This window comes from Pleurodeles waltl, chromosome 2_1 (genome assembly GCF_031143425.1).
Source record: "Pleurodeles waltl isolate 20211129_DDA chromosome 2_1, aPleWal1.hap1.20221129, whole genome shotgun sequence".
Classification (NCBI taxonomy): domain Eukaryota; kingdom Metazoa; phylum Chordata; class Amphibia; order Caudata; family Salamandridae; genus Pleurodeles; species Pleurodeles waltl.
The window spans coordinates 134,339,515-134,366,308 of NC_090438.1; the positions used below are offsets into that span (position 1 = coordinate 134,339,515).

A 26,794-nucleotide genomic window follows, 5' to 3' on the forward strand; every position below is an offset into this window, starting at 1 on the left:
AACGGTTTAAGGAGAGCAGGGCCACGGCTAAGTCGCTGGGACTCCAAGCTCCTTCTTCCACGGCCTCTTCCAGATTCTTCAGGAGGTTTCGTGGATTTGGGCGTGGCTCTTCCTCCTCTTCCTTTCGGGGAAGATATCAGCAACCTGCCTCTTCCCATCCCTATAGATCTTTTAGGGGGAGGGGTAGGGTCCGCACCAGGGGAGCTTCTCAGCAGCACTCTGCCTCTTCCTCATCCTCTGGCGGGGTGCAGCAGGGGAAGCAGCCTTAGGCTTCCACCATTTCCCACTCACTCCTCTCCTGTAGGGGGAAGATTACAGCATTTTCTCACCAAATGGGAGACTGTTACGTCGGACACTTGGGTTCTCAGTGTTGTGGGAAAAGGCTACACCCTTCCCTTTCGGGAGTTTCCGCCCCTCATCCCGCCCCGCCCTTCGTATTGTTCACAAGAACACCTCCTGTTGCTAGAACAGGAGGTAGAAGTCCTCCTTTTAAAGGGCGCGGTGGAGTTGGTCCCGGAGCAGGAAAGGGGTCAAGGAGTTTACTCAAGGTATTTCCTGATTCCCAAGAAGGATGGTCGTTTGAGACCAATTCTGGACCTGAGGATCTTGAATTGGTTCCTCAAGCAGGAAAAGTTCAAGATGCTGACCCTAGCACAGGTGCTTTTGGCGTTGAACATGGAAGACTGGATGGTGTCTGTCGACTTGCAGGATGCTTACTTTCATATCCCGATACTCAAGTCACACAGGAAGTATCTCCGGTTTGTGGTGGGATCGCAACACTACCAGTTTGCGGTCCTTCCGTTTGGTCTTACTTCAGCACCTCGAGTCTTCACGAAGGTGATGTCGGTGGTTGCGGCAGAGCTCAGAAGGAAGGGGATAGCAGTATTCCCTTACTTGGACGATTGGTTAATCAAAGCCAAGTCCCCGGAGCTTGTGTTGCGTCATCTGCAGTCAACAACCCAGTTGTTGTTCGACCTGGGCTTTTCGGTGAACGAGCCCAAATCTCACCTAGAGCCCTCTCAGCGCCTCCTGTTCATAGGGGCAGTACTGGATACAACATTGGGTCGGGCCTTTCCTCCGCCTCAGCGGATTCAAGATATTCAGGATTTGGTTCCAATGTTTCGAAATGGAGCGGTAGTTCCAGTCCTCAAGGTCCTTCGTCTGCTCGGTCTTTTTGCCTCCTGCATTCTGTTGGTCACGCATGCTCGCTGGCACATGAGGGCTCTTCAGTGGTGCCTCCGAAGGCAGTGGTCTCAACACAGAGGGGATCTAGAGGGTACTGTCAAGATCTCCAGAGATGCTGCTGTGGATTTGAAGTGGTGGATTGCAAGCAACAATCTTTCACAAGGAAAGCCGTTCCAGCAGTCGCCACCAGTGACAACAGTCATAACGGATGCTTCCACTCTAGGGTGGGGAGCTCATCTGGGGGATCTGGAGATCAAAGGTCTTTGGTCTCCAGAGGAACAGATTTTTCACATCAATCTGTTAGAGTTACGGGCTGTACGTCTGGCTCTCAAGGCCTTCCTCCCTTCCCTTCGTGGTCAGTCGGTACAGGTCCTAACGGACAATACTACCACGATGTGGTACATAAACAAGCAGGGAGGAGTGGGGTCGTACCTTCTCTGCAGAGAAGCTCTTCGACTATGGTCCTGGGCAAAGGACCATCGGATTTGCTTGATAGCAAACCATCTGGCCGGAGTTTTGAACGTGCGTGCGGACAGTCTCAGTCGCCACTTCTCGGCAGACCACGAGTGGCGTCTCCATCCAGATCAAGTCCGTTTAATCTTCCAGAAGTGGGGGTTTCCTCGGGTAGATCTGTTCGCCACTCGAGAGAACGCGCATTGTCCGTTGTTCTGCAGCCTTCAGTATCCGATGCAGGAAGCGTTGGGGGACGCGTTTCAAATGACCTGGTGCGGCCAGTTGTTTTACGCGTTTCCTCCCATACCCTTGATTCCTCGAGTATTGAGGAAGATTCGCCAAGACCGGGCTCTAGTAATCTTAATAGCTCCGGATTGGCCAAGGAGGGTGTGGTACTCCGATCTTCTCCAACTCTCAACGTGCCCGCCGCTCCGTCTCCCTTTCAGGGCAGACCTCCTCTCGCAGTCGCAGGGGCAGGTTCTACACCCCAACCTCCAGAGTCTGCACCTACATGCCTGGAGATTGAACGGGGCAACCTGAGTTCCTTCTCTCTCCCGCCTGAGGTAGTGGATGTTATATTAGCGGCCAGGCGACACTCCACTAAATCTATCTACGCTAATAGGTGGTCTAAATTTGTTGCGTGGTGTGGAGAGAGGCAGATTGATCCCTTACATGCTCATCTATCGGACATTTTGTCTTTTGCTCTATCTCTGGCGCAAAAAGGTTGTGCAGTGGCTACCATTAAAGGTTATTTATCGGCCTTGTCAGCCTTCATATGTCTTCCAGACCAACCATCTTTATTTAAATCCCCTATTGTTATCAGATTCTTGAAAGGTTTTCTAAATCAATATCCTCCGAAGCCATTCGTTATGCCGCAATGGGATTTGTCCTTAGTCCTGACTTTCCTTATGGGGTCCCCTTTTGAACCTATGCATTCTTGCCCCTTGAGGTATTTGGTTTTAAAAACAGTCTTCCTAATAGCTATAACATCAGCAAGGAGAGTGAGTGAGTTGCAGGCCTTATCAGTAAAACCCCCTTATACAACTTTTTATGGGGATAAGGTGGTGTTGAGGACCAAGGCTGCTTTCCTCCCGAAGGTTGTTTCACCCTTCCATTTGGCCCAGGCAATTACTTTGTCCACGTTCTATCCTCCGCCTCATCCTTCCAAAGAGGAAGAAAGACTGCACCGTCTGGACCCAAAGAGAGCGTTGAGCTTCTTTATCGATAGAACAAGGGATTTCAGGCTGGAGGATCAGCTGTTTATTGGATACGTGGGCAAGAGGAGAGGAAAGGCAGTCCACAAGAGAACACTATCCAGGTGGGTTGTTCTTTGCATTAAAATATGTTACTCTTTGGCAAAGAAGGATCCTCCTGAGGGCATTAGAGCTCATTCCACCAGAGCTAAGTCGGCCACTTCGGCCTTAGCCAGAGGTGTTCCTGTGGTCGACATCTGCAAGGCCGCAACTTGGTCGTCCCTTCACACTTTTGCAAAACATTACTGTTTAGATTCTGAGGTTAGAAGGGACGGCCATTTTGCACGGTCAGTGCTGCAGGATTTCTTGGTTTGACCATTTAGGCACCCACCGCCGGGCGTGGTACTGCTTTGGGACTCTATTCATGAGGTGAGGAATCCACAGGTAGTTGTATCCATCAGAAGAACGAGTTACTTACCTTCGGTAACGACTTTTCTGGTGGATACATTAGCTACCTGTGGATTCCTCACGGTCCCGCCCGCCTCCCCGTTGCCTTTATGGTCTTGCCAAGTAATCCTTGAGTGCGCTCCTCTTGGTCCTTGAGGGTGCAATAGATGTATATATATAATATATTTGTATATATATATGTGTATATATCTTTATGTATATACTTGGTGTGTGTATATATTTTAAAAGAGAGAGTTTTATATATATATATATATGTACATAAAAAGATTTACAGTTATTCATACAATGTGGTGTATTTTACAATATAATGGATGTTGCCTTGCTCTTTCATTGCATTGCCTGGTTGTTCTCATGCACGTAAAAAATTATTGGTACTGACGTCTGCACGTGGTCGAGGACCTCTTATTGCCTGTATGACGTCAGACGGCGTCGCGTGCGAGACAGTGACGTCCTCGTCGACGTGCAGAGACTAGTAAGAAGATTTCCGTCGAATGCTGGCGCCATGGGAGTATTCATGAGGTGAGGAATCCACAGGTAGCTAATGTATCCACCAGAAAAGTCGTTACCGAAGGTAAGTAACTCGTTCTTTTACTAGGGACTTATAAGTAAATTAAATAATTCTATTGGGTATGATGCAATGTCATCATGTTTAAAGGGAGAGAGCATATGCACTTTAACCCTGGTTAGCAGTGATAAAGTGCGCAGAGTCCTAAAACAAGCAAAAACAGTATCTAAAAAGTGGAGGGAGGCTGGCAAAAAGTTAGCGGTGACCAACCTAAGGCTGTTAGGTCTAACAGATACTGTAACTGCATATTTCTCACCGCCATCCTACCTTCTACCTGTTCTGGGAAGTGGACTCTTTTTAACATCTCAGAATATTCCAGGTTAATATTCAGCACACTGATACCAACATTTGCTCACGCTCTACATCTGAAGGTAGGAAAAGAGGAAATAAATAAGACTGACATCATTGGGCAGGATTGGCTTTTGTTTGCCGCTCCACTCCACCACGTTTGAGGCAGTACTGGGCCAATGCAGATATTCTTAGCTCCACCAGTGTGCAGTGGAATTGCTGAACAAAAGTTTCTTTACTCAGTCTGGTGCCTAGGGAATATTCCTGAGTGAGGTATCTGGGGTTAGAATTTTCACCTGAAAGAGTGCTACCAAAGTGTAAATATCTTGTTTCACATGCCTTCTTTCGGGAGGTGCATGTTAATAGTTGTTAGAAATTGGGTCTTTGGTTGACAATCAGGTTACCCGCTGTTCAAGCTAGGACCCTCACTCTAGTCAGGATAAAATTGAATCACCCTCAGCTAACCCCTGCTTACCCCCTTGATTGCTTGGCAGAGCAATAGGCTTAACTTCAGAGTGCTAGGGGTAAAGTATTTGTACCAACACACGCAGTAACTTAATAAAAACACTTCAAAATGAAACAGCACCAGTTTAGAAAAATAGGAAATATTTATCTAAACAAAACAAGACCAAAACGACAAAAATCCACAATGCACAAGTCAAGATATGAATTTTTAAAGATTAAATTAAAAAAATAGCTCTTAGAAACACAAAATGCTTCGATGTGGTGTTAACACGGCATCGTGACGGAGTCGTTCATAATAATCTGACACTAGCTCCGGCAACGGAGTCGTGCAGACCCCCAGGTACAGTACCTTGCTGAAGAATGGAAACAAGCTGATGCGCGAAGTCGGAGATTGCGGCGTCTGTGTGAAACTTTGAATCCGTTCACTTTGAGCGGCGTGGATCATGACGTGGTGCGGCGTTTTCCACAGAGTTGCGGACTTCAGCGGGGCTGCAGCGGTGTCAGGCCTGCGAAGGTCGTCGCGTTCCTGCGAAGATCACGAAGTCAGGTGCAGGCGGTGTCACCGGATTCAGCTGCGGCGTCGGTCCGGAGTCGTCCGAAGTCGATTTCCTTGAATTTTCACCAGCTTTTCCTTTCAAGGGCCCAGGGACTGGATAGGGAACCACTTGTCAGGGCAGGAGTCTCAGCAGAGAGTCCAGGTGCTGATAAGGGAAGTCTTTGATGGCCCTGAGATTTCAGAACAGAGGGCAAGCGCAGTCCAAGCCCTTGGAGAGTCCTTCTCAAGCAGGAATATACCACAAAGTCAGTCTTTGTCCCCTTGCACAGGCAGAAGCAGCAACTGCATGATAGCTCCACAAAGCACAGTCACAGGCAGGGCAGCCCTTCTCCTCAGCTCTTCTCCAGGCAGAGGTTCCTCTTGATGTCCACAAGTGATCTAAAGTCTGTGGTTTTGGGTGCCCTTCTTATACCCAATTTCTCCTTTAAAGTAGGCCTACTTCAAAGAAAAGTCACTCTTGAATGTGAAATCCTGCTTTGCTCAGGCCAGGCCCCAGACACTCACCAGGGGGTTGGAGACTGCATTGTGTGAGGACAGGCACAGCCCTTTCAGGTGTAAGTGACCACTCCTTCCCTCCCTCCTAGCACAGGTGGCTCATCAGGATATGCAGGCTACACCCCAGCTCCCTTTGTGTCACTGTCTAGTGTGAGGTGCAACCAGCCCAACTGTCAAACTGACCCAGACAGGGAATCCACAAACAGGCAGAGTCACAGAAATGGTATAAGCAAGAAAATGCTCACTTTCTAAAAGTGGCATTGTCAAACACACAATCTTAAAATCAACTTCACTAAAAGATGTATTTTTAGATTGTGAACTAAGAGACCCCAAACTCCACATGTCCATCTGCTCCCAAAGGGAATCTACACTTTAATCATATTTAAAGGGACCGGCCGTGCAACAGTGAAAAACGAATTTAGCAATATTTCACTGTCAGGACATATAAAACACAGTACTGTGGCCCTCATTACAACATTGGCGGTAAATCCCGCTTACCGCTGTGCAGAAGACCGCCAACACACCGCTACGGCTGCGGAATTCCCCTACAGCTATTACGACCCACTGGCCGGAATCTGCCAAAATCCAGATACCCACACAAGTCCGCCACACCAAAGGTCAGTGATAAACTGGTGATAACAAAACCGACACCATCACATCAACAGGAATACGCGCACACTATCACGACCCACGAATCCACGCAGCGGTCTTTCAACCGCGGTATTCCATTGGCAGTACACACCACCGCGCTCAAAATATACACACTCTTACAAAACACAACCACATTGGACAATTTGAAATACACACACCTGATACACATACACACACCACACCCACACACCCAATCCAATATAAAACACACACCCACATCAGCCACAAATCCCTACAACAAAAATTGAGAAAGAATCCCAGAGAGAGACACCACCAGAAACAACACTAGCATCCACAGGCACACAACACCATCACTCACACAACATCCACGCACCTCAGACAACACACACAAACACATCCCCTCACACATCACAACACACACCACCTCACACATCACCCACAACACACCATGGCACTGCAAAGACACCCCATGTTCTCTGAGGAGGAGCTCAGGGTCATTGTGGAGGAAATCGTCCCGGTAGAGCCACAACTATTCGGATCACAGGTGCAGCACACTTCCATAGCTAGGAAGATGGAGCCATGGCGCAGAATCGTAGACTGGGTCAACGCAGTGGGACAGCACCCAAGAACTAGGAATGACATCAGGAAGAGGTGGAACGACCTACGGGGGAAGGTGCGTTCCATGGTCTCAAGACACCAGATTGCAGTTCAGAGGATTGACGGCAGACCCTCACCTCGTCCTCCACAACTAACAACATGGGAGGAGCAGGTCTTGGCAATACTGCATCCTGAGGGCCTCGCAGGAGTAGCAGGAGGAATGGACTCTGGTAAGTCAAATCTTAACTGTTACATCCCCCACCCTACCTGTATGCTATCACATACCCCACCCTCACCCCCACAACTCCAACACCTCAAATATGCCCCACTATCACAACCCACACACCCCAACACCAAGCCCTGCATGCAACGCCAAAGCATGGACACCTATCACCAAAGCATGTCCACTACAGATACCCACAAAGATCCCCAAAACAAATATCACACAAGCTCCTAGACAAGAATGTAAGCACTGGGGTACAGGGTCACCCACCCATTTCACACAATGGCACACACAGATGCAATAATCATGCCTTTACCCCCCTGAAGGACCCCTACCCGACGTCACTGGACAGGAGGTTCCAGACCTGTCAACTCTCCCCACAGAAGAGGACCACAGTGATGACAGCAGCTCTGTACAACTGGATCTAGATGACCAGCCCGGCCCATCTGGGACCTCGGACAGTCGGTTCCCCACACACTGGCACATTCCACCACAGAGCCTCCCCCCTCAGGAAACAATAGCACAGCACCCACCCAGCGGGCCCATACCTCTGTCCCCATGACATGTCAAGCAGCAGTGTGTCCACCACTAAAGGGAACCCAGGCAAACCCACCACCCCAAGAACATCAGAGACCTGGGGGCAGTGGCAGTGGGCACACGGTTCAGGGGACAGAGGAACAGGAAAACTGGGGAACTGGGAGGACTGCTGTGCGACAGGGGGAGGACAGGCCCAGGGAACCCACTCTCCACGAGGCCCTCTTCAACATAATGGGATCGTACCATCATTCCCAGGAGACGATGGCAATGGTACTGGCCAAGTTTCTGTAGACCCAGCGGCTGCAGGAGGAACAGTATTTGGGGATCAGGGGGAACTCAAGTCCATCAGCACCACCCTGGTCACCATTGTAGGGGTCCTGAAGGACCTTGTGAACACCAGGAGGGACACTGTGGCACAACAAGGGGCCCCTGACACTAGCCTGGATGATGAACAGCCCACCACCTCCGCCGGCGCTAGTGGACAGGAGGCACCGCCACAGGACCACGACACCAGCACCCCACCCCCTGCAGATGGAGAACCACCCCGCAAACGGTCCCTGAGATCCAGGACAAAGACAGAGAACAGTGCCAAAACCCCCACCAAGAAATGAGGCCACCCTGAATGTCATCCTTCTGTCCCACTTTGTCACTCTGTCCATCCATCAACTGCCCTGTCTCCACTTCCTATGCCCCTTTGGACAATGCACCTGTGAAACAAATAGACTGGACTCTGCCATGGACATTCCTCCACCATCACCCCTGCCAATTTTACAACCCCCTCCACTAATTTGCACTTAAATAAACACCCTTGAATCACAAAACAATCTGGAGTCAGTCTGTGCTTTCACAAATGTGTATTTGCTATAACTAAGGAAAATAGCAATGTCGATTGTATTGTCAACATACCTATGTCACACAGCTCTAGTCCATGAGGTAATATAGCAGAGGTGACACAGTGGGACCCACATCAGTGAAATGGAAATGCAAAGTCAGGGTCCATACACTGGGTGAAAGTGACAGACATATGATAGGTCTAACAATTGTATGAGATGTGGGAGGCAGTGATGTCTTCTTACCTGTGTCTCACTGGAAGTATTGCTGGATAACGTTGTTTCTGTTGATATCCTCTTCTCCTGCCTCCTCTTCTTCACTCTCTACAGGCTCCACAGATGCCACAAGACCTCCTTCTGGACCGTCCTTCTGCAGAAAAGGCACCTGTTATCGCAAAGCCAGGTTGTGCAGCATACAGCAGGGCACGATGATCTGGTACACCTTCTTTGGTGAGTAGTAGAGAGAACCACCTGTCATATGGAGGCACTGGAACCTGGCCTTCAGGAGGCCGAAGGTTCTTTGAATCACTCTCGCAGTTCGCTCATGTGTCTCATTGTAGCGTTCCTCTGCCCTTGTCCTGGGATTTCTCACTGGGATCAGTAGCCATGAAAGGTTGGGGTACCCAGAGTCACCTGCAAATGTCGAGGGACAACTGTTAGACACACACTAACCCTTAGGGACAACCCCAGACCCAGACAATCATTCACACGGTATAGGGTCCTTGTCCTCACCTATTAGCCACACCCGGTGCCTCTGGAGTTGCCCCATCACATAAGGGATGCTGCTATTCCTCAAAATGTAAGCTTCATGCACTGAGCCTGGAAACTTGGCATTCACATGGGAGATGTACTGGTTGGCCAAACACACCATCTGCACATTCATTGAATGGTAGCTCTTCCAGTTTCTGTATACCTGTTCACTCCTGCGTGGGGGTACCAATGCCACATGTGTCCCATCAATGGCACCTATGATGTTGGGGATATGTCCCAGGGCATAGAAGTCACCTTTCACTGTGGGAAATCCTCCACCTGAGGGAAAATGAAGTAGCTGTGCATGTATTTCAGCAGGGCAGACAACACTCTGGACAACACGTTTGAGGACATAGGCTGGGACAACCCTGATGCAATGGCCACTGTTGTTTGAAAAGACCCACTTGCCAGGAAATGGAGTACTGACAGGACCTGCACTAGAGGGGGGATTCCTGTGGGATGGCGGATAGCTGACATCAGGTCTGGCTCCAACTGGGCACACAGTTCCTGGATTGTGGCACGATCAAGTCTGTAAGTGATAATGATGTGTCTGTCTTCCATTGTCGACAGGTCCACCAGCGATCTGTACACCGGAGGATGCCGCCATCTCCTCACCTGCCCCAGCGGACGTGCCCTGTGGACAAGAACAGCAAGCACAGAGTCAGTCAACACTGAGGTATTAAAAAAAAATATTTATTGCACACATTTGTCATCCGCAATGTGCCTATCACTGTGTGTATGCAAGGCCTAGATAGGTGTGACGCATTTAAAATTAATGCCATGTGGCCCCCTGAAATGGCGGCTGCCTGACTTGTAATGTGGGACAAGGGGATATGAGGTAACTGCGCTGGCGTTGTACACCGTAGAGGTAGGCGGTCGAACTCCGTGCCGCAATCCTGCTTTGGTTAACATGGGACCCTATGGGTCCCAGGAGTCAATGACGATTTACACCGGCGGCGATGGTATGCACCGCCACGGACGTGACCGCCATTTTCTGTCTGTTCACTCACTTGATACCTGACCTTAGACAGGAGAGGACCTACACTGCAAGTGCTGCTGTGACCTCAGTCTGGAAGCGACGATGGCTCATGTGTCTGGGGAAAGGGTTCCCCTGCCTTCACTTCGGAGGAGTTGGAGAAGTTAGTGGATGGGGTCCTCCCCCAGTACACGCTACTCTACGGTCCTCCAGACAAACAGGTGAGTACACTGTGAGCATGCTGTATGGGCGCAATACCTGTTTGGAGTGGTGTGGATGGAAGATACAGGGGGGGGGGACTGAGGCCTGCATGAGCGGACGGTGAGTGTATGTGCTTCAGGGCAAGGGTGGGAACGTGGGTCAATGACTGTGACGGTCCGGACGGTTAAAGATGATCCTTTTCCCCTGTACAATTCCTCTAGGTCAGCACCCACCAGAAGAAGGATATTTGGCGTGCCATCGCCAAGAACGTCCGGACCCTGGGGTTCCACCAAAGACAGAGCACCCACTGCCGGAAAAGATGGGAGGACATTCGCCGGTGGAGCAAGAAGACGGCGGAGGCCCAGCTGGGGATAGCCTCTCAACGTGGGAGGGGTGCCATTCGCACCATGACCCGTCTGATGTTCCGGATCCTGGCGGTGACGTATCCAGAGTTGGATGGGCGCTTGAGGGCATCACAGCAGCCACAAGAGGGTGAGTACAGTCACATCCATCTGACTCTGTGCGCATTACGAGGTGTCTGGGTGGGGGAGGTGGGCTGTGGGTTTCCCTAGACCAGGGCGAACTTTGTAGGCAAGGTCCCTTCGTGAGACAGGCTATGTGGCATCCCAACCGCACCAGTGGTAAGAGCCAACTACACCTGTGACTTCCATGTGTGCAGCAATCGGGCATAGGGCTTGTACCCCATGTCCCCGGGATTAATTAGGGAACTCTAAGTGCATGGTGTAGTACAGCGGGCTGTTGTGTCTGTAGTGTCCGCCAACGGTAGCAGTATTGCATGCACTGAACATGTCTTTTTTGGTCCCTCCCCCCTTTTTGTGGTCTCCCTGTTCTTGTGTGCATTAGCATCATCAGGCAGAGGAGCAGTGCCACCGGAGCAGGAGGGAGCTGCATCGCACATGGCCCTGGAGGGCGAGACAACGGAGTCTGAAGCCACCAGTGGGATGGAGGGCGAGGGGAGCTCCAAGGCGGGGACAGGAGGTGACATCAGCAACTCCTCCTCTGATTGGAGCTTCCTTGCGATGGCGGGCCCCTCTGTCCCCCGCATCAACAGGTACAGCCGGCACCCCCCCTACAAGCACCTCCCTCCCAGCAGCCCCTCAGCGTGTGTCCCGTGGCCGCTCACCCAGGAGGGTGGGCATCTCCTTCGCCCCAGGCGCCTCAGGCCCTGCCCCAGTCAGCCCTGCTGCCCTCAGTGCAGAGGCTATTGACCTCCTGAGATCCCTCACTGTTGGGCAGTCTACCATTGTGAATGCCATCCAGGGTGTTGAGAGGCATTTGCAACAAACAAATGCATACCTGGAGGGCATTCATTCTGGCCAGGCAGCCCAACAGAGAGCAGTTCAGGCTCTGGCCTCAGCATTGATGGCAGCCATTATCCCTGTGTCCAGCCTCCCCCTCCAGCTCCCTCCACCCAGACCCAATCCCCTGTACCTCAGCCTATCCCAAGCACACCATCAGACCAGCATGCACACACCTCAACACACAAGGGTGGCTCTGGCAAACATAAGCACCACACATCCCACAGGCACTCGCACAAACATCATACCCATGCACACATACCAGCATCCACTGTCTCCACTGTGTCCCCCTCCTCCACGTCTCCCACCTCCCTTCCTGTCTTGTCTCCACTCACACCTGCATGCACGACATCTTCAGCCACTACCTCCATCACCATCACGCCCATCACCACACACCGCTCACGTGCACTCACCACCCCCACTACCATTCACACATCCCCAGTGTCCTCTCCGTGTATCTGTGAGCCCTCCTCCCAAAGTACAGAAACGCAGCCACACACCCACCCAACAGCCATCCACCTCACAACACCCTCCAGCCCATGCACCTTCACCCAAAGTCAGCAAACGTACACCTCCTACATCCACTACCTCAACCTCCACTCCCAAACCCCCTCCATCTCCATCCCAGTGTGTCTAAAAAGCTTTTCCCATCCAATGTTGACCTCTTCCCTACACCTTCTCCCCCCCGTCCGTCCCCTAGGACCCGTCTTTCCAGGTCCCAACCCAGCACCTCAGCCACCACATCACCGGGCACAGTGGTGACAGCAATTGCGGGCTTTTGGAGTGCGCCAAGCAACAGGGCTGCCAGTGTTCCACGGAGCAAAGGCAAGGACATTCCGCCACCTCCAAAAGTCAAAAGGTTGCCCACATCCCAGAGGGAGAAGGCGAAAACATCTGCCACTAAGGGCTCAGGCAAAACAAAAGTGGATAGTGGCAAGACAGCTGCGCCACCATCCAAGGGGGGGAAGGGCCAGAAGATCAAGGGCAGGTCCACGTCGACGCCAACCTGCACGGCGGACAAGACCGCCACCAGCACTGCCACCTGCACCGCCACACGCACCGCCACTAGCACCGCAGTCACTGAGCCCGCCACCAGCACCGCAGTCACGGAGCCCACCACCAGCACCGCAGTCACTGAGTCTGAGCCCGCCGCCAGCACCGATTCCACAGAGGCCGCCGCCAGCACCGATGCCACAGAGGCCGCCGCCAGCACCGATGCCACAGAGGCCACCGCCTGCACCGATGCCACAGAGGCCGCCGCCAGCACCGATGCCACAGAGTCCGCTGCTACTGACACCGCTGCCAGCACCGATGCCACTGAGGCAGCCGCAAGCACCGCCAGCGGCCGCGCAACACCCTGAGCCAGTGGCACCACCGCAGGCATGGATGCCATCCCCATTGGTCAGTCGTCTGAGGCTGGTGGTCAGTTCCAGGAGCCTGGGAAGCTTGCATGTTGCACCACCGTCAGTGGAGTGTCACATCCACTACCTCAGTCCGTGGCAGGATGAAGCACTCTGGGCACAAAGCCCCCTCCAGAACCAGTGGAGAAAGACATCCACTCCCGCAGTCCTTGGCAGGATGAAGCACTCTGGGCACATAGCCCCCTCCAGAACCAGTGGAGAAAGACATCCACTACCTCAGTCCTTGGCAGGATGAAGCACTCTGGGCACAAAGCCCCCTCCAGAACCAGTGGAGTATCACATCCACTACCTCAGTCCTTGGCAGGATGAAGCACTCTGGACACAAAGCCCCCTTCAGAACCAGTGGAGACTGTTATCCACTTGAGAGACTGTGGCTTTGCACTCCCCTGGATAAAGCAGTGGGCAAACTACCCACTGGAGCGACTTGAGAGACTGTGGCTTTGCACTCACCAGGATACATCAATGGTCATGGAGCCCCATCGTGGAGCTGGCGTTGTGCACTCATCCGGCTGAGGTGCCCCCCTTACCCTTCCCCCAGAGGTGCCTGTTTCATTTCGATCTGATACCCCAGCAGTGTTCTCTCCGTTTGGAGTCTGGTATCGAGTGTGGGCCTCGCCCATGCATTTTGGGCCCAGTGGTCCATGGACTATGAATGGTGCACTATCCGGACTTGTATAGTTGGTGTACATAATTGTTTATACTGTATTTAAAGTTTTGACTAATGGATTTTTATTGATTACAATCGTTCAACTCATTTCCTTTTGTCCTTGCGTTCTTCCAGTGGGGGTGGGGGGAGTGTTAATGTAATGTTGCAGCATGTATTTGTGTGTATGTTGTGGGTGAGGGTGGGGGTTTTGTGTGTTGCGTGTGTGTGTCACTCTCTTTTCCCTCCCCCTTCCGCTGTTTTGTAGGTGCAGTACTCACCGTGGTCATCGCCGCCGTCATTCGTGCTCCTTGTAGAGGTGCAGGAATACTATTGCAGGGAGTATTTGGAGTTCTGGCTTCATGGCGTCCTGGTTCCTCCTGGAATGTGTAGAGGTGAGTGTTTTCCCTTCCGTGTCCTGTTTCCGCTGTGTTTTTGTTTGTGTTGGTTCCGCCCTGGAAAAGGTGGCGGATTGGCCTCTCATAATAGTGTGGGCGGTACATTGTCTTCCGCCTGTCTGTTGGCGGTGACCGCCATGCTGTTTGTTTGTACCGCCGTGGCGGTTGGAGTGTTAAAGTGGCTGTCTATGTTGGCGGTTTCCGCCATGGTCGTGATTCCATTTTTTTTAACCGCCGGACTGTTGGCGGTCTTACCGCCGCTTTAACGCCGACTGCCAGGGTTGTAATGAGGGTCCATATGTCCTACCTTAACCATACACTGCACCCTGCCCTTGGGGCTACCCAGGGCCTACCTTAGGGGTGTCTGACATGTAGGAAAAGGGAAGGTTTATGCCTGAGAAGTGGGTACACTTGCCAAGTCGAATTTACAGTTAAAACTGCACACACGGACACTGCAGTGGCAGGTCTGAGACATGATTACAGAGCTACTTATGTGGGTGGCACAACCAGTGCTGCAGGCCCACTAGTAGCATTTGATTTACAGGCCCTGGCACCTCTAGTGCACTCTACTAGGGACTTACTAGTAAATCAGATATACCAACCAATCAACCATACAATTTACACAGAGAGCATATGCACTTTAGCACTGGTTAGCAGTGGTAAAGTGCTCAGAGTTCAAAAGCCAACAGCAACAGGTCAGAATAAATAGGAGGCAGGAGGCAAAAGGATTGGGGATGACTGCATAAGCAAAAAAGTCCAACAATAGTTAAGCACTGATTTTACAAAACTACTTCAGACTGACTATTGTAGTTTGCAGAATCACAGCGAAACAAAGGGGAAACATCTATTTAGGAGTGTATTTATCAATGCATCTTAACAATTATTCCTTGCATACTCCTCTGTGAAGGTCTCTTGGTGAAGGTCTCTTGATGAAGGTCTGATGCCTACTTGGAAAAAGGTGTTTCTATATTTTTTTAAGTGATAACTTGAATGAGTGCCTAAGTGCTACTGGAAGAGAATTCCAGGGATCTGGCAATTTGGAGGCGAAACCTTGGCCTTCGGCTTCTGATTTTTTTGGCCAGGCCAGATATAAGTAAATTCAGATGGGCCTGTATTGCACAACAAAATGTTTAATGGTCTTAAGCATCCAGTATCTACTTTTAAAGTGAATTTTGTCCTTTACGGGAAGCCCATGGGCTGACACAACACAATCCCTTTTCCAGTTATGGAATGAGTTTCACAGCTTTATGTTGTGTTCTCTGTATTTGGTCGATGTGAGTCTCTGGGAGGTCTGCATAAAGGCATTTATAATTTCTAGCCTGACATTAACAGTTACCACTACTAGTAAGCTTTTATGTGCAGAGGAGAGTAGCATAAGAAGAGGTCTGTATTTGGTGGGTTGGTACAAAGTTGTCTCTCCCCAAACCTACTTTTCCAGTTAATCTTTTTATCAAGTTTTAGCAAAAACCTTAAAAACGTAACATGCATTTTGATTAATAGTGCAGTGGTATCTACATATTACTTTTATTTGTTTTACAATGGATGCAGTGCCCAAAACTTTGCTACCTTGAACTTTAATCCCAATCTCAGACCACACAGTTCTTCTTTGACTTCATCCAATATGCTTTTCTAACTTTCTCTGTAATTCGGTCTGGAAATATATCTTGTTTATTGTAACCTAGTGTTAGGTGTGGTGGTGCAACTTCCTCAACAGTTCCACCCATTTCACAACATTTACCACTTTTTCATCTGCCCTACTTAAAACTGGAATAGTAATAATAATGTTGACATCACCTGAAATAGGCCAGCAAGGTCTGCCCCTGCAATAAATATGCCTCTTTTAGCGGGGTATAAATTAAATGTAATTACATATTTCCATATGTGCACATATCTGTCTGTGTATAGTATTACAAATTTAACAAATAGAACATCACAAATCGAGATGGGTAGCTATGAAGCACATGTCTCTTCCTGATTGCTTTGGTAAGAGAATGATGGGAACAGTGGGGAACTGAGGTTTAAGTAGATTGTTCTGCAAGGGGCAATCTACCGCTGCTTCTCTCTGTACACCATCATGACAACATTAGGAACCTTCAAGGACCACTGTAGCTTACAATACTGAAAACAAATTGCAGCTCTTTCGAGTCTGATTCAGACGGGGTCATAACTTGTCAGAACGACAGTGAATATTCATAGAGTCATCAAAAGAGAACCATGCTTAATCAAAGTACAAGTATCGTGATGACATAAGGCATTCAGGATCTGCACATGGGCCTAGCTTAGTCAATGATTTCAGGGGATGTAAATAGCAAATTTGGCTGCAGGTGGAGGGGTGAGAAGACCAGGGTTCGCTATGGAGTGTTTGCATGGTAAACATGGTCAGTACTGATTTGTATTACGTGGGCCTCTGTTTCAAGAGGCACAGTCTGCGAAGAATGATGGGTTAGAATGCTGCCCCAAGTGATTGCCAGTGGTTAGACTATTTAAAAGCATTAATTCTGTCACCTCTTAGGTGTTTGATTGCCAGTAGTATGCCTAAAATATTGAGTCTAGTGAAGCATTCCAAGCCCACTAATGCCACTGTTTGTGACTTCCAAAAAGTAGTCAATTTGCATCCATTCATGGAGTAGTCAGATTTACTACTTTTCTGGTAAAGCGATCACTCTACAGCTATACCATCCTGATCCAAAAGAATGAACAAGTTAAAACCTCTCATTGAAATAACAATGAGAACAACTGACATAGACATAGCAGACTCAACTTAGGGACCCCAGACCAAACTACCAGACCTCTGAAGCTGTGCCCCTGCCTGTCCCACCTCGTAGCTTACCCTTGGAACCCATGAGTAAGCACACACACAACACAAGAGCCTGGAGTCCCTGCCCTGGGACCATACATTTTAAAGGTATTTTCACTGCACATACTCTTCCTTGCTCTCTGCTACAAGAAGCCTTGATGGTAGAGTTGTCAAATCGATGCATGTGGGAAGGGTTACATGTTTCTAGTCCTTGCCTTTAACAATTCATATTATCTAGTGACTGACAGTGTAATATTCAGAGTGGCAAATAGAAGCATGTGTGTAGCAAATAAAGGTGAGGCCGAGCCAGAGCCAATCCATGGGTCATACATGGCTCCAAGAGTCTATTTATGAGCCTAGCCATAAAAACGTTTGGCACGTATATCATGCAACAAACATAATGTAAATATCTCTTCAAAATGTAAACAAGTGTATTTCTTTAACATGCGGAAGCCTTTCCCTTAGTACATCGGATCATATCACTGCTTAGACAGACATTTATTAAAAGTAATTGATCAATTGAAACACTCATGTCTAGCCCCCCCAACAACAATGCCATTAGTGAACCATTAGACAAGTCAGTCATGTAAACCCAAAACGTTGCTTAGATTTTTATCATAGATGGAGCAATATTATAGTCAATTAAATCAAATATTAGAGGTGCTTGTACAGTAAACATCCTGAACTCCAGTATTTGAAAGTTCGCTGATATGTGATAATAAAGTAAGGGGAAGCTCTGAGAAACAAAATATTTGCCTAGGTATATACAATTTGCACAAGTATATTGCAGTTGTGTTAATTCCAGGTTATCTAAACTCACATTTTGAAATTCAGCCATCAGGTGAGTATTTCTGTCTCTCTAAATAATAGGTCAGTGTTTTTTACTAGATTCTTCACTTACGATGAGAAAAAGTGGCACAGAGATAAAAGACCCAAGTCAGGGCCCCCAGACCCAAATCCAAATCCAAAAATGCATTTATTTGGAAGGTGATTTGGAGGGTGACAGAGCAACCTCCCAAACGCCCCCTCACCCCAAAAGAAAAGCTGCATCCTTGGATGTGCAGTGTTAGTAAGTGGCACCAGGCTTTCATAATACTCATTCTTTTTACTTCCCACCCTATTAATTGAATTTATCAGCATGTGTGTATCTTTCCTACAGCATGCCTGCTTTTTTTGGACCTGAAATCTAAATCCTATTTTGGCTTGCAAAATCATCTCTGCCTTTTTCCTGCCAAAGTCTATACATTAAGTACCTTACGTTGTGCAGGAGAGTTGGTGCCCCGACATTGAGGGGAAGTAAGATCCCCATGCTGCTTTTCACGGATGACTCTCTTCTCCTTTCTAGGACCCCATCTGGCCTAGCAAACCTTCTACTCAAATTTGATGAGTTTTTAATCAGGGGATTTGAAATTAACATACAGAAAACATAACTAATGGCTTTTAGACCCCCATAAAAATGTTAAGAATAATTTTACCTTAGGCAACATTGACCAACAGTCAGTTAAAACTTACTACCATCTTGGGGTAAGGATCTCCTACTCTTTCTTCTGGTCCGCCCGCATTCTTAAAAGCAGTCTGATTATCCCTCACACCTCCGCCGGTATTCTAAAATGCACAGATCTTCTCAACTGCAGGGAGTTTCCCCAGCCTTGAGGGTCTACATGGCCAAAACACAGTGAGCAGTGCTCTACAGTGCAGAGAAATGAGGAATAACCAACCTTAGCCCGCTAAGCAGCTCAAGTTCATTACATCATTACTCAAACTACTAAGACTGCGCAGTCTATACCCATAATCATTGACACTGCCCATAAGGGAATTGAACATCTTGCTACCTTTAAACCGTCCCCCCACTTATATTGGGGTATGCTGTGGTCCCACTGTGAACTGGACCTGTACAAAAGGGATCTTCTAGAAGTTATGAAACTCAACAGGGATAATAAAATTAAGTGGTTTCTGCTTCTAAATGAAAGGTTTGCAAAATTAGGTCTCCGAATAATCTGTACCTGTCCTAAGAAAATCCGTTCCAATTCTAAAATACTCGTAACTAAAACCTATTGGGATTTCCTAGTCGCCCAATAGCACTACTCCACCAACCTGGGATCCTTCTCTAATCAGTGCCTGGCTCACAAACCATTTCCCGAATGTGAGCTTTTCTAGGTGAGATCTCCTCTACTCTTGCGAAAATCCTTTACATTAAATTCAGTTTTGGCATTTTATCTTTCAAAGTTTTCACCAGCAAATGGTCTTCAGGCTTTTCCGCTTCTGCTGAGTGTAATATGTGTGGGTATGGTATCAATGACATTGATCACTTTTGCCTTTTCTGTCCTTGTTATGCTGGCCCTAGACACAAATAGATTAGCCCTTTTGTCTTAATTTGGGCTTAATAGTTTTGGACTGCCCACAGGATCTTTATTTCTGTTCCTTCTAGCAGTATATTTTTCCCAATCAGCAGATACCTGTTTGATGCCTGGATCATATGTTCTAGATTCTCCCCAACCCAAATTTGTTGTACTTCATGCACTCCATTTTTGCCTACTAGGATAGTAACACTCTTTTACCTCCATGATCATGTTATCACTCAACAGAAGCCAAACATGAGTAAAGAACCTTCTTAGAGAACACTGAATTCGTTAGCAACTCCTAGTAATTGCTTACATGAAGCCTAAGGCGTATAGACCTTAACAAATCTATGATGCATCATTACTGTGCACTTGATTGCTAACTGCTGTTGTTCACCTAATATGTTTTATTTGCACCTTCTGTGTTTTTATCCCACACTATTGCACTTTGAGAATCAAGTGGACTTTTTTTATCTGTCTTAAAGACTATGGTTTATTTTTTTTAATCATGTACCTTTATGGCATTTTGGCCAAAATAAAGTTCATAACTACTATTACTTTACATTGGGTAATAGTAAAGTCTTTGACTAATAACACTTAGAACAGCAGAAGTGCAGCATAAATGGATATTTAAGTTAATAATATAATTAATATTCAAATCATTTTGCACAGAAAACCACTAGAAACTTAATTGATGTGCATAAAAAGGTATAAAACTAGATCTGTTGAAAAAACCTAACTGTGTAAAATGTTTTTGGAATTTTACTATAGGGTCTTGGGAAGACTTTGCAGACTATTGCTTTGCTTGGGTATCTAAAACATTACAGAAATCTTCCAGGACCACACATGGTTTTAGTTCCAAAGTCGACATTACACAACTGGATGAATGAGTTTAAACGTTGGGTTCCCACTCTTCATGCTGTTTGTCTTATCGGTGACAAAGATGCCAGGGTAAGTGCACTCATATTGTCATTAAAATTTTGTTTAGAAAATATGTTTATTCACAGTACATTTGTGGTAAAAAATTAATTATTGGAATTTTGTAGCAAATGTAGGTACAATTTATTTGCAGAACCGTAAATTGCCCAGACTCCTCTTTGACAGGAAAAAAAATTGGATCTCACAATTTATGATTTTACTAGAAAGGTAACCATTAAACAGGTGGGGAAATTGTTGAATTTCCTCAATAAAACCTCAAATTGGTATACGTTTGATTAATAAGTGATGTACAGAAATATTTGAAACTATCCAGAGGTTCACTTGATAGTTACAAGCCTGTGGAGCCTCTGATCTGTTGTATATGCAGAGTCGTATGGATTTTCTTTTTGAGCCATGAACCACCTGGAATATACAAGGTGCTGGGCATAACAAAACTATGCAGTCTAATGGAAAAAATTCCTGTTTTATTTTGGTGCAAGACAGGAAAGGCCATGGTTCCAGCTACAAGTTTGCATGGGGTCCCACATAAGCTGTGCCCAGGTTGACTGCTTCTTTTGTTTTTGGAGCAGGATTTACATTACTTTTCTGATGTAGACTTCTGCCTTTAGATCCCTCACCTCTTGCATCACCTCCATGTACCAAACTGTATCAGAAAAATGTATCTCGCTCTCCTGTGCCAATGGGTGACGCCTCTGCTCTGGCTTGGCTCCGATTCCACTTGGATATGACACTGCAAAGCCACCTAAGGCACTACACCAACATCCTTATCTTTGTTCCTATTTTATCCATACCCTTCAACACAGATACAGAGGAACATTTCCTACAATAATGGAAATCGCAACTGAAAATTTCAAGTTTTAAGCCAAGTCAATCTCGCCACAAGCAGATGTCACTCTCTGACTCGCACAACATCTATTTGTGGTTCCAGGGGCCGAAACATGTCTCCAGATTATACCAAAGTGTGGCTGTCAAGATATGGGAGAAGAAGCACTTCATGTTGTGGGCCTGTGACAAATACAGAGCCCATCTACAGTACACATCCAAGTCCCATGCCATTGCCTTTACCGGCTTTCCTTTGTGTAGCAAATCATCAACGTGGGCTGCTTCTAGGGACAAGGAAAAATCCTCCTAGATGAAACCCAAGATTCGCTAAAAGATGCACTCTGGCTTCATGACATCACTCCCTCTTGAGGGGCTAGTCTTCCAGTGGGCAGGCTTGTCCTCTGAGCCAGTTTGGTGGGCATGCATCTGGCATCTGGCTCCAAATTCAGCCCAGCAGCCCCCAACCTCCATTTAGATGCCCAGTATCGCTTTTCATGACATGAATGGCTTAGCAAGGTAGGCAATCTTTTTAGCCCTATGAGCACATATAGTGACAATTATTTAGCACTCCAGAATCCCGTGGCTTGGATACTTCTCCTGAGGTGGATCTAGAGTATCCTTGGGAGCCTCCCACAGAGGATGTTACTTCATTCATGGCTGTGCAAGACAAGGCAGTAATGGTGTTTGAATTACCTTTGCAGTTGGAGGAGAACAAAGCTAACCTTTCCACAGAATTCCTGTAGCTGTGAATCCATTGCTCCCTGTCAATCAAGCATTGATGGAACAGATTGTAGTAGCCGCGAGCAAACTAGCTTCTGCATCTGCAGTGAAACACCAAGGGGGTCATTCTGGGCCACCGACCACGGGAGCACCGCCAACAGGCTGGCGGTGCTCCCACGAGCATTCTGACCGCGGCGGTTCAGCCGCGGTCAGAAGCGGCAAGTCGGCGGGCTCCCGCCGACTTACCGCTGCTCGGGGGAATCCTTCATGGCGGCGGAGCGCGCTCCGCCGCCATGAGGATTCTGACCCCCCCTACCGCCATCCTGTTCATGGCGGGAAAGCCGCCATGAACAGGATGGCGGTAGGGGGGGTCGCGGGGCCCCTGGGGGCCCCTGCCGTGCCCATGCCAATGGCATGGGCACGACAGGGGCCCCCGTAAGAGGGCCCCGCAAAGTATTTCAGTGTCTGCCTTGCACACATATACTTGTATGTATAGGTAGTTGAAGAGGATTGAGGTTATAGGAAAGAAGGTCTCTTTGGGGAGCCTTGCTTTTCATTCCATGAACTTGAATCATTTTCTGCTTCATTATTCCCATGCCCTTTCACAAATGGTAGAAATGGTCGTCCAACATCAGCAACTACCTTAGTGACCAGTTGCAGAGTTTGTATGTGATGGGTAAGTTGATGCCAAGCAGATCCTGTACTCCAGTCTGGGTATGGCAGATTCAGTGGCATGATTCATGGGCTCTTCTGTGGCCATCTGCTGCCATGCTTGGATGTATTCTACTGGTTCTTCAGGTGATGTCCAGGTTAATCCTATGGACATGTCTTTTAATGAAGCCCAACTCCTTGGCAAAAAGGGTGACTCATCAATGGAGTACTAAAAGCAAGGTTGGGCTACGGCTTGGCCCTTGAATCTTACTCTGCTGGACAATTTTATCAGCAGAACTGCAACTTTGAGGAGTCTTTTGCCTTTTTGGGAGGGCCAGCTGTCGTAGCCTATGCATCAGTTCAAATGAGCTCTTTCACAGCTATAGGTGGTGTGCCGGCTCTAATAGCATTTGACGGCAGCTGTAACAGTCATCTTTCTCCACCCTGACCCCTTCTTCAAAACCACTTTAATTCTCCAAAGAGGAGCATGTGCAGCCTCTGAGGGGAGTTGGTCCCTTTATTCAGCACATTGGCAGACCATCACCATGGACCATTGGGACCTCTAGATTGTTGAGCAAGGCTATGCTCTTCCATTCCAGGGCTTGCCTACTCAAAATCCCCTGTTCCCTCTGTTAACCCATATTAAGTTTCCATATTCTACAGCAGGAAGTTCTCACTCTGTTGAGCAAAGGGTGCATGGCATTAATTTCCAGAAAACAAGGTCATCCAGGGATGATACTTGGTTTGATTTCTTGCTTTGTGGTAAGGCAGTGGTTTACTTCCCAATCTAGAGCTTGTCAGTCTCAATACCTTCCTCCAGAAGGAGAAGGTTAAAGTACTTTACCTCACACAGGTCCTTTTGGCCTTGGAAGCCTGGATGGTGACCTTTGGCCTGCAAGACACTTTTAATCTACTAATCCTGTATTCGCACTGGACCTATATGCATTTTGTAGTGGGCTCCACTTAGTATCAATTCGCGGTATTTCCTTTTGGCTAACTTCAGCTTCTGAAGCTTCGCAAAGGTAGTATTAGTGTTCCCGGCAGCTCTAGGGTTCTATGTGGGACTGGCTGCTAAAGACAAGATTTCCACAGCTAGTTTCAAAGCACTTGCTGGCCACAAGGGGTTTTGGATCAACATCCCCAAGTCGTTCCACCCTTCCCAGCATATCCTCTTCATCTAGGCAGGACTGGACCATGTCTTGCTCAAACTATCCACTCCTCAGCAATTTCGGGGAGCTCTCCTTCTGACTCTTACTGTCCTCCGTCTTTCAGACATGCTTTCCATTTGTATCCTTCTAGTTCCCCATGTTTGGTGGCATACATTTGCACTCAGGTGGTATCTCGTTTTCAGTGAGCCCAGCATATTTACATAAGGTGCAGCTTTCAGATTTTCCACGAAGCGGCTTGAGACCTGTGATGGACCTCCTTGCTATCCTATTCCCTTCTGGGGATGACCTCAGTGGCTACCTTGGTTGGGGTAGTCATTTTGATGTGCTGGAGATCAGAGGCATGCGGTCTCCCATGGATCAGAAATGACATAGCACCGGTTCAAACTTTATGCAATCCTTTCAGCTTTCTAGGCTTTTCTGTCCTCCATGTGTCATTGCTCAGTTCATGTCTTTTTGTTAAAAAAAAAAAAAGAAAAAAAAATTAACAGTAGCTCAGTGTCCAGAGATTGCTATACTCTTGAGCGAATAAGTTGACGCATCTCAGAGAAAAAGCACAACATCATCACATTTGTGATCAATATCCAACTGCAATACAATATATTAACAATTCAAAACAACTGCAATCTATATCAAGCTCACCCACAGCTGTAAAGCCTTGTGACTGAGCTCAGGTCTTGACAAGCAACACAACTGTGATGCAGTAGGCTAACCAGCAGAGAGCTTGGTCTTGCACCTCCTGAGTCTGGAGGCATTGACCCTGTAGTCTTTGTCTCTGGATAAGCCTGGCTGTGGAGTTGTAAATCACCTGGCAGAATCCCTCAGTTGACATTATGTTGCCACCATCATGCCTTAAGCCGGTAGTGATTCAGTCAATCTTCGACCTCTGGGGCAAGCCTCTGGAGAACACACACTCTGCATTTGTGCACCCTACAATTCCCTCTGTGGTGAGCCGTGGCAGATTCATTCCATCTGAGATGGGACTTCTGCCTCCATTATGTATTTTTTCCCATCCCTTCGATTCCTCAGGTTTTGAAGGCGCTGCATCAGGACTATGTGCAGATTATCTTAATCACACCAGACTGGCCATAGAGGGTGTGGAACTGTGATCTGCTCTATAAGTAGGGCAAACCGATTTTGGGTTGCTCGTGTACCTGTTCAGGAAGGACCTGTCTTGACAGTTTGGTCAGGAATGTTCCAATTAGAGCAGGGCCAAGACTATGATGGAGTCCAAACCGAGGTAATATGGTGTGCAAAATGATGCGCCCTAAGTGATTACCGTTGGCTGAGATTAATTCAAGCATTCCATCCATCACTTTTTTGTATACTTTATCTTTATGAGCACCTGGTACCAGCATTCTAGAGCAATTTGAGTGATGACAGGCAAATATCAAAGTACTCTATAGCTGTAGAACTGACACAAGAGGCATGGCACACCTATTGCCAGTACCCCCATACATACTGGAGAGTCTGCCTTGTCTGCATGCAGCCAGTCGCTGATTGGTAACAAGTGGGTGGCCAAGTAATCAGTCCACTGCCAGCAAGTCGCAGCCCCGTTGTATGGCGATTACATACAAGTTTGAAAGGTGATCCTTGGCTTCTTGCCTGACCAGATAAAAGTGGTTATAATAGATTGAAGCGAGATAAAAAAAAATCTCTTGGAAGAGTACAGGGATAGTGTTGAAGGGCATACAACAATTGACGCAATACTATCATTTAAAGTAAGGTATTGTGACTCATCACTGACAGCGTTAGTTTACTTCATGTCATAAAGTTGGACTTCATTTGATGTTTAAGGTGGGGAGGGGTGAAGGAGAGAGGTTTTGGCGTGTCACTTGTAGAATAGAACATCGTCAACTGTTCAAGGTAGTCTGTTTGGTCATGGTGCCCCTGTAGTCCACTCACCTTCCTGTCCAATCCCATCCATTCGGCTAATGTTTCCATAATCAGGACAAAGAGGGTAGGCCTGCCTTGTGCCATGCTGTATTGGGAAAGGGGCAGACGAATCCCCATTAACTCCATGCCCCCCCTTGGTTATACATCAGTTGAACGTAGGACATAAATAAGAGACCAACATTCATCCTTTCTAAGACTTTGTGTCCACTGAAACAAACTCCTTCTTAAAGCCAATTGAGACAAGTGTCTGTAGAACAGTGGATGATATTCAGCGCCACCTGTATCCATCATGGACAGTGTCTGTTCCCCTACCAGCCATGAGGCATTTTGATCCCAGTGTTCCAGGAATCGCATAACCCCCACCAGTCGATTGGCTAGCCCTTTGATCAGAATTCGTCTCTGTTTTGATTAACACGAAAGGCCTGTATTAGGCACTCTCCAACAGGACCTTTTCACACACTGCTTTCGGTTAGGAGGCTTGTCTGGAGGCATAGGCCCTCATTATGACTTGGCGGGCGGCAACAGCCGCCCGCCAAGATCTGACTGCCAGGCGGCCGCCAATGCAGCCGCACCCCCGCCACAGTCATTATGAGATCCCCGCTGGTTTCCGCCCGCCGGGGATCTCGGCTGCAACATAGGAGCTGTCTCCAAATGGAGCCGGCGGTGTTGCGACCGAGCGACGGGTGCAGTTGCACCTGTCGTGCTTTTCACTGTCTGCTGTGCAGACAGTGAAAAGCTGCATGGGACCCTGTCAGGGGTTCAAACCGCCAGGAAAAGGCTGGCAGTAGGGGGACTCGTAATCCCCTGGGCAGCGCTGCTAGCAGCGCTACCCTGGCGGATTACTACCGCCGGTGCGACCGCGGCGCTTCCGCCGCGTTCATAATGACCAAGGAAGCACCGCCAGCCTGTTGGCGGTGCTTCCGTCATTTCAGCCCTGGCGGTCTTGTACCGCCAGGGTTGTAATGACCCCCATAGTGTTTAAAGAATTCCATTGGTAATCCTTTGGGACCAGAAGCTCTTTCCCCTAGCATATATCTAAAGGCTCCCATGATTTCCTCCGCAGAGATAGAAAGATCTAGAGTTGCATCGTCTTCTGGTGACAATTTGAGGAGGGGAGGCCATCAAGTATAGGCCTTTCATGTGTGCCATCAGCTGTTCAGGATTGGCATATAGCTGTGTATGGTATTTGGCAAAGATGGAGGCTATGACCTGAGACCTGGAGACCACTCTCCTCTCAGAATCCTGGATGCAGGGCATGACTTGAGTTTCAGCGTCCCTGTTTGCAAGCA

The 26,794-nt window shown here is 48.1% G+C and overlaps 1 protein-coding gene across 2 annotated transcripts in view; it reads left to right on the forward strand.

The window, feature by feature from the left end:
- The window catches only part of LOC138262082 (probable global transcription activator SNF2L1), a 1,420,807-nt gene that overhangs the window by 283,766 nt on the left and 1,110,247 nt on the right, over window positions 1-26,794 (forward strand). For both annotated transcript variants that reach the window (XM_069211817.1, XM_069211826.1), the window contains exon 6: window positions 20,083-20,262. In XM_069211817.1, the coding sequence (XP_069067918.1) occupies window positions 20,083-20,262 (180 nt within the window). The remainder of the gene's footprint in view (window positions 1-20,082; window positions 20,263-26,794) is intronic.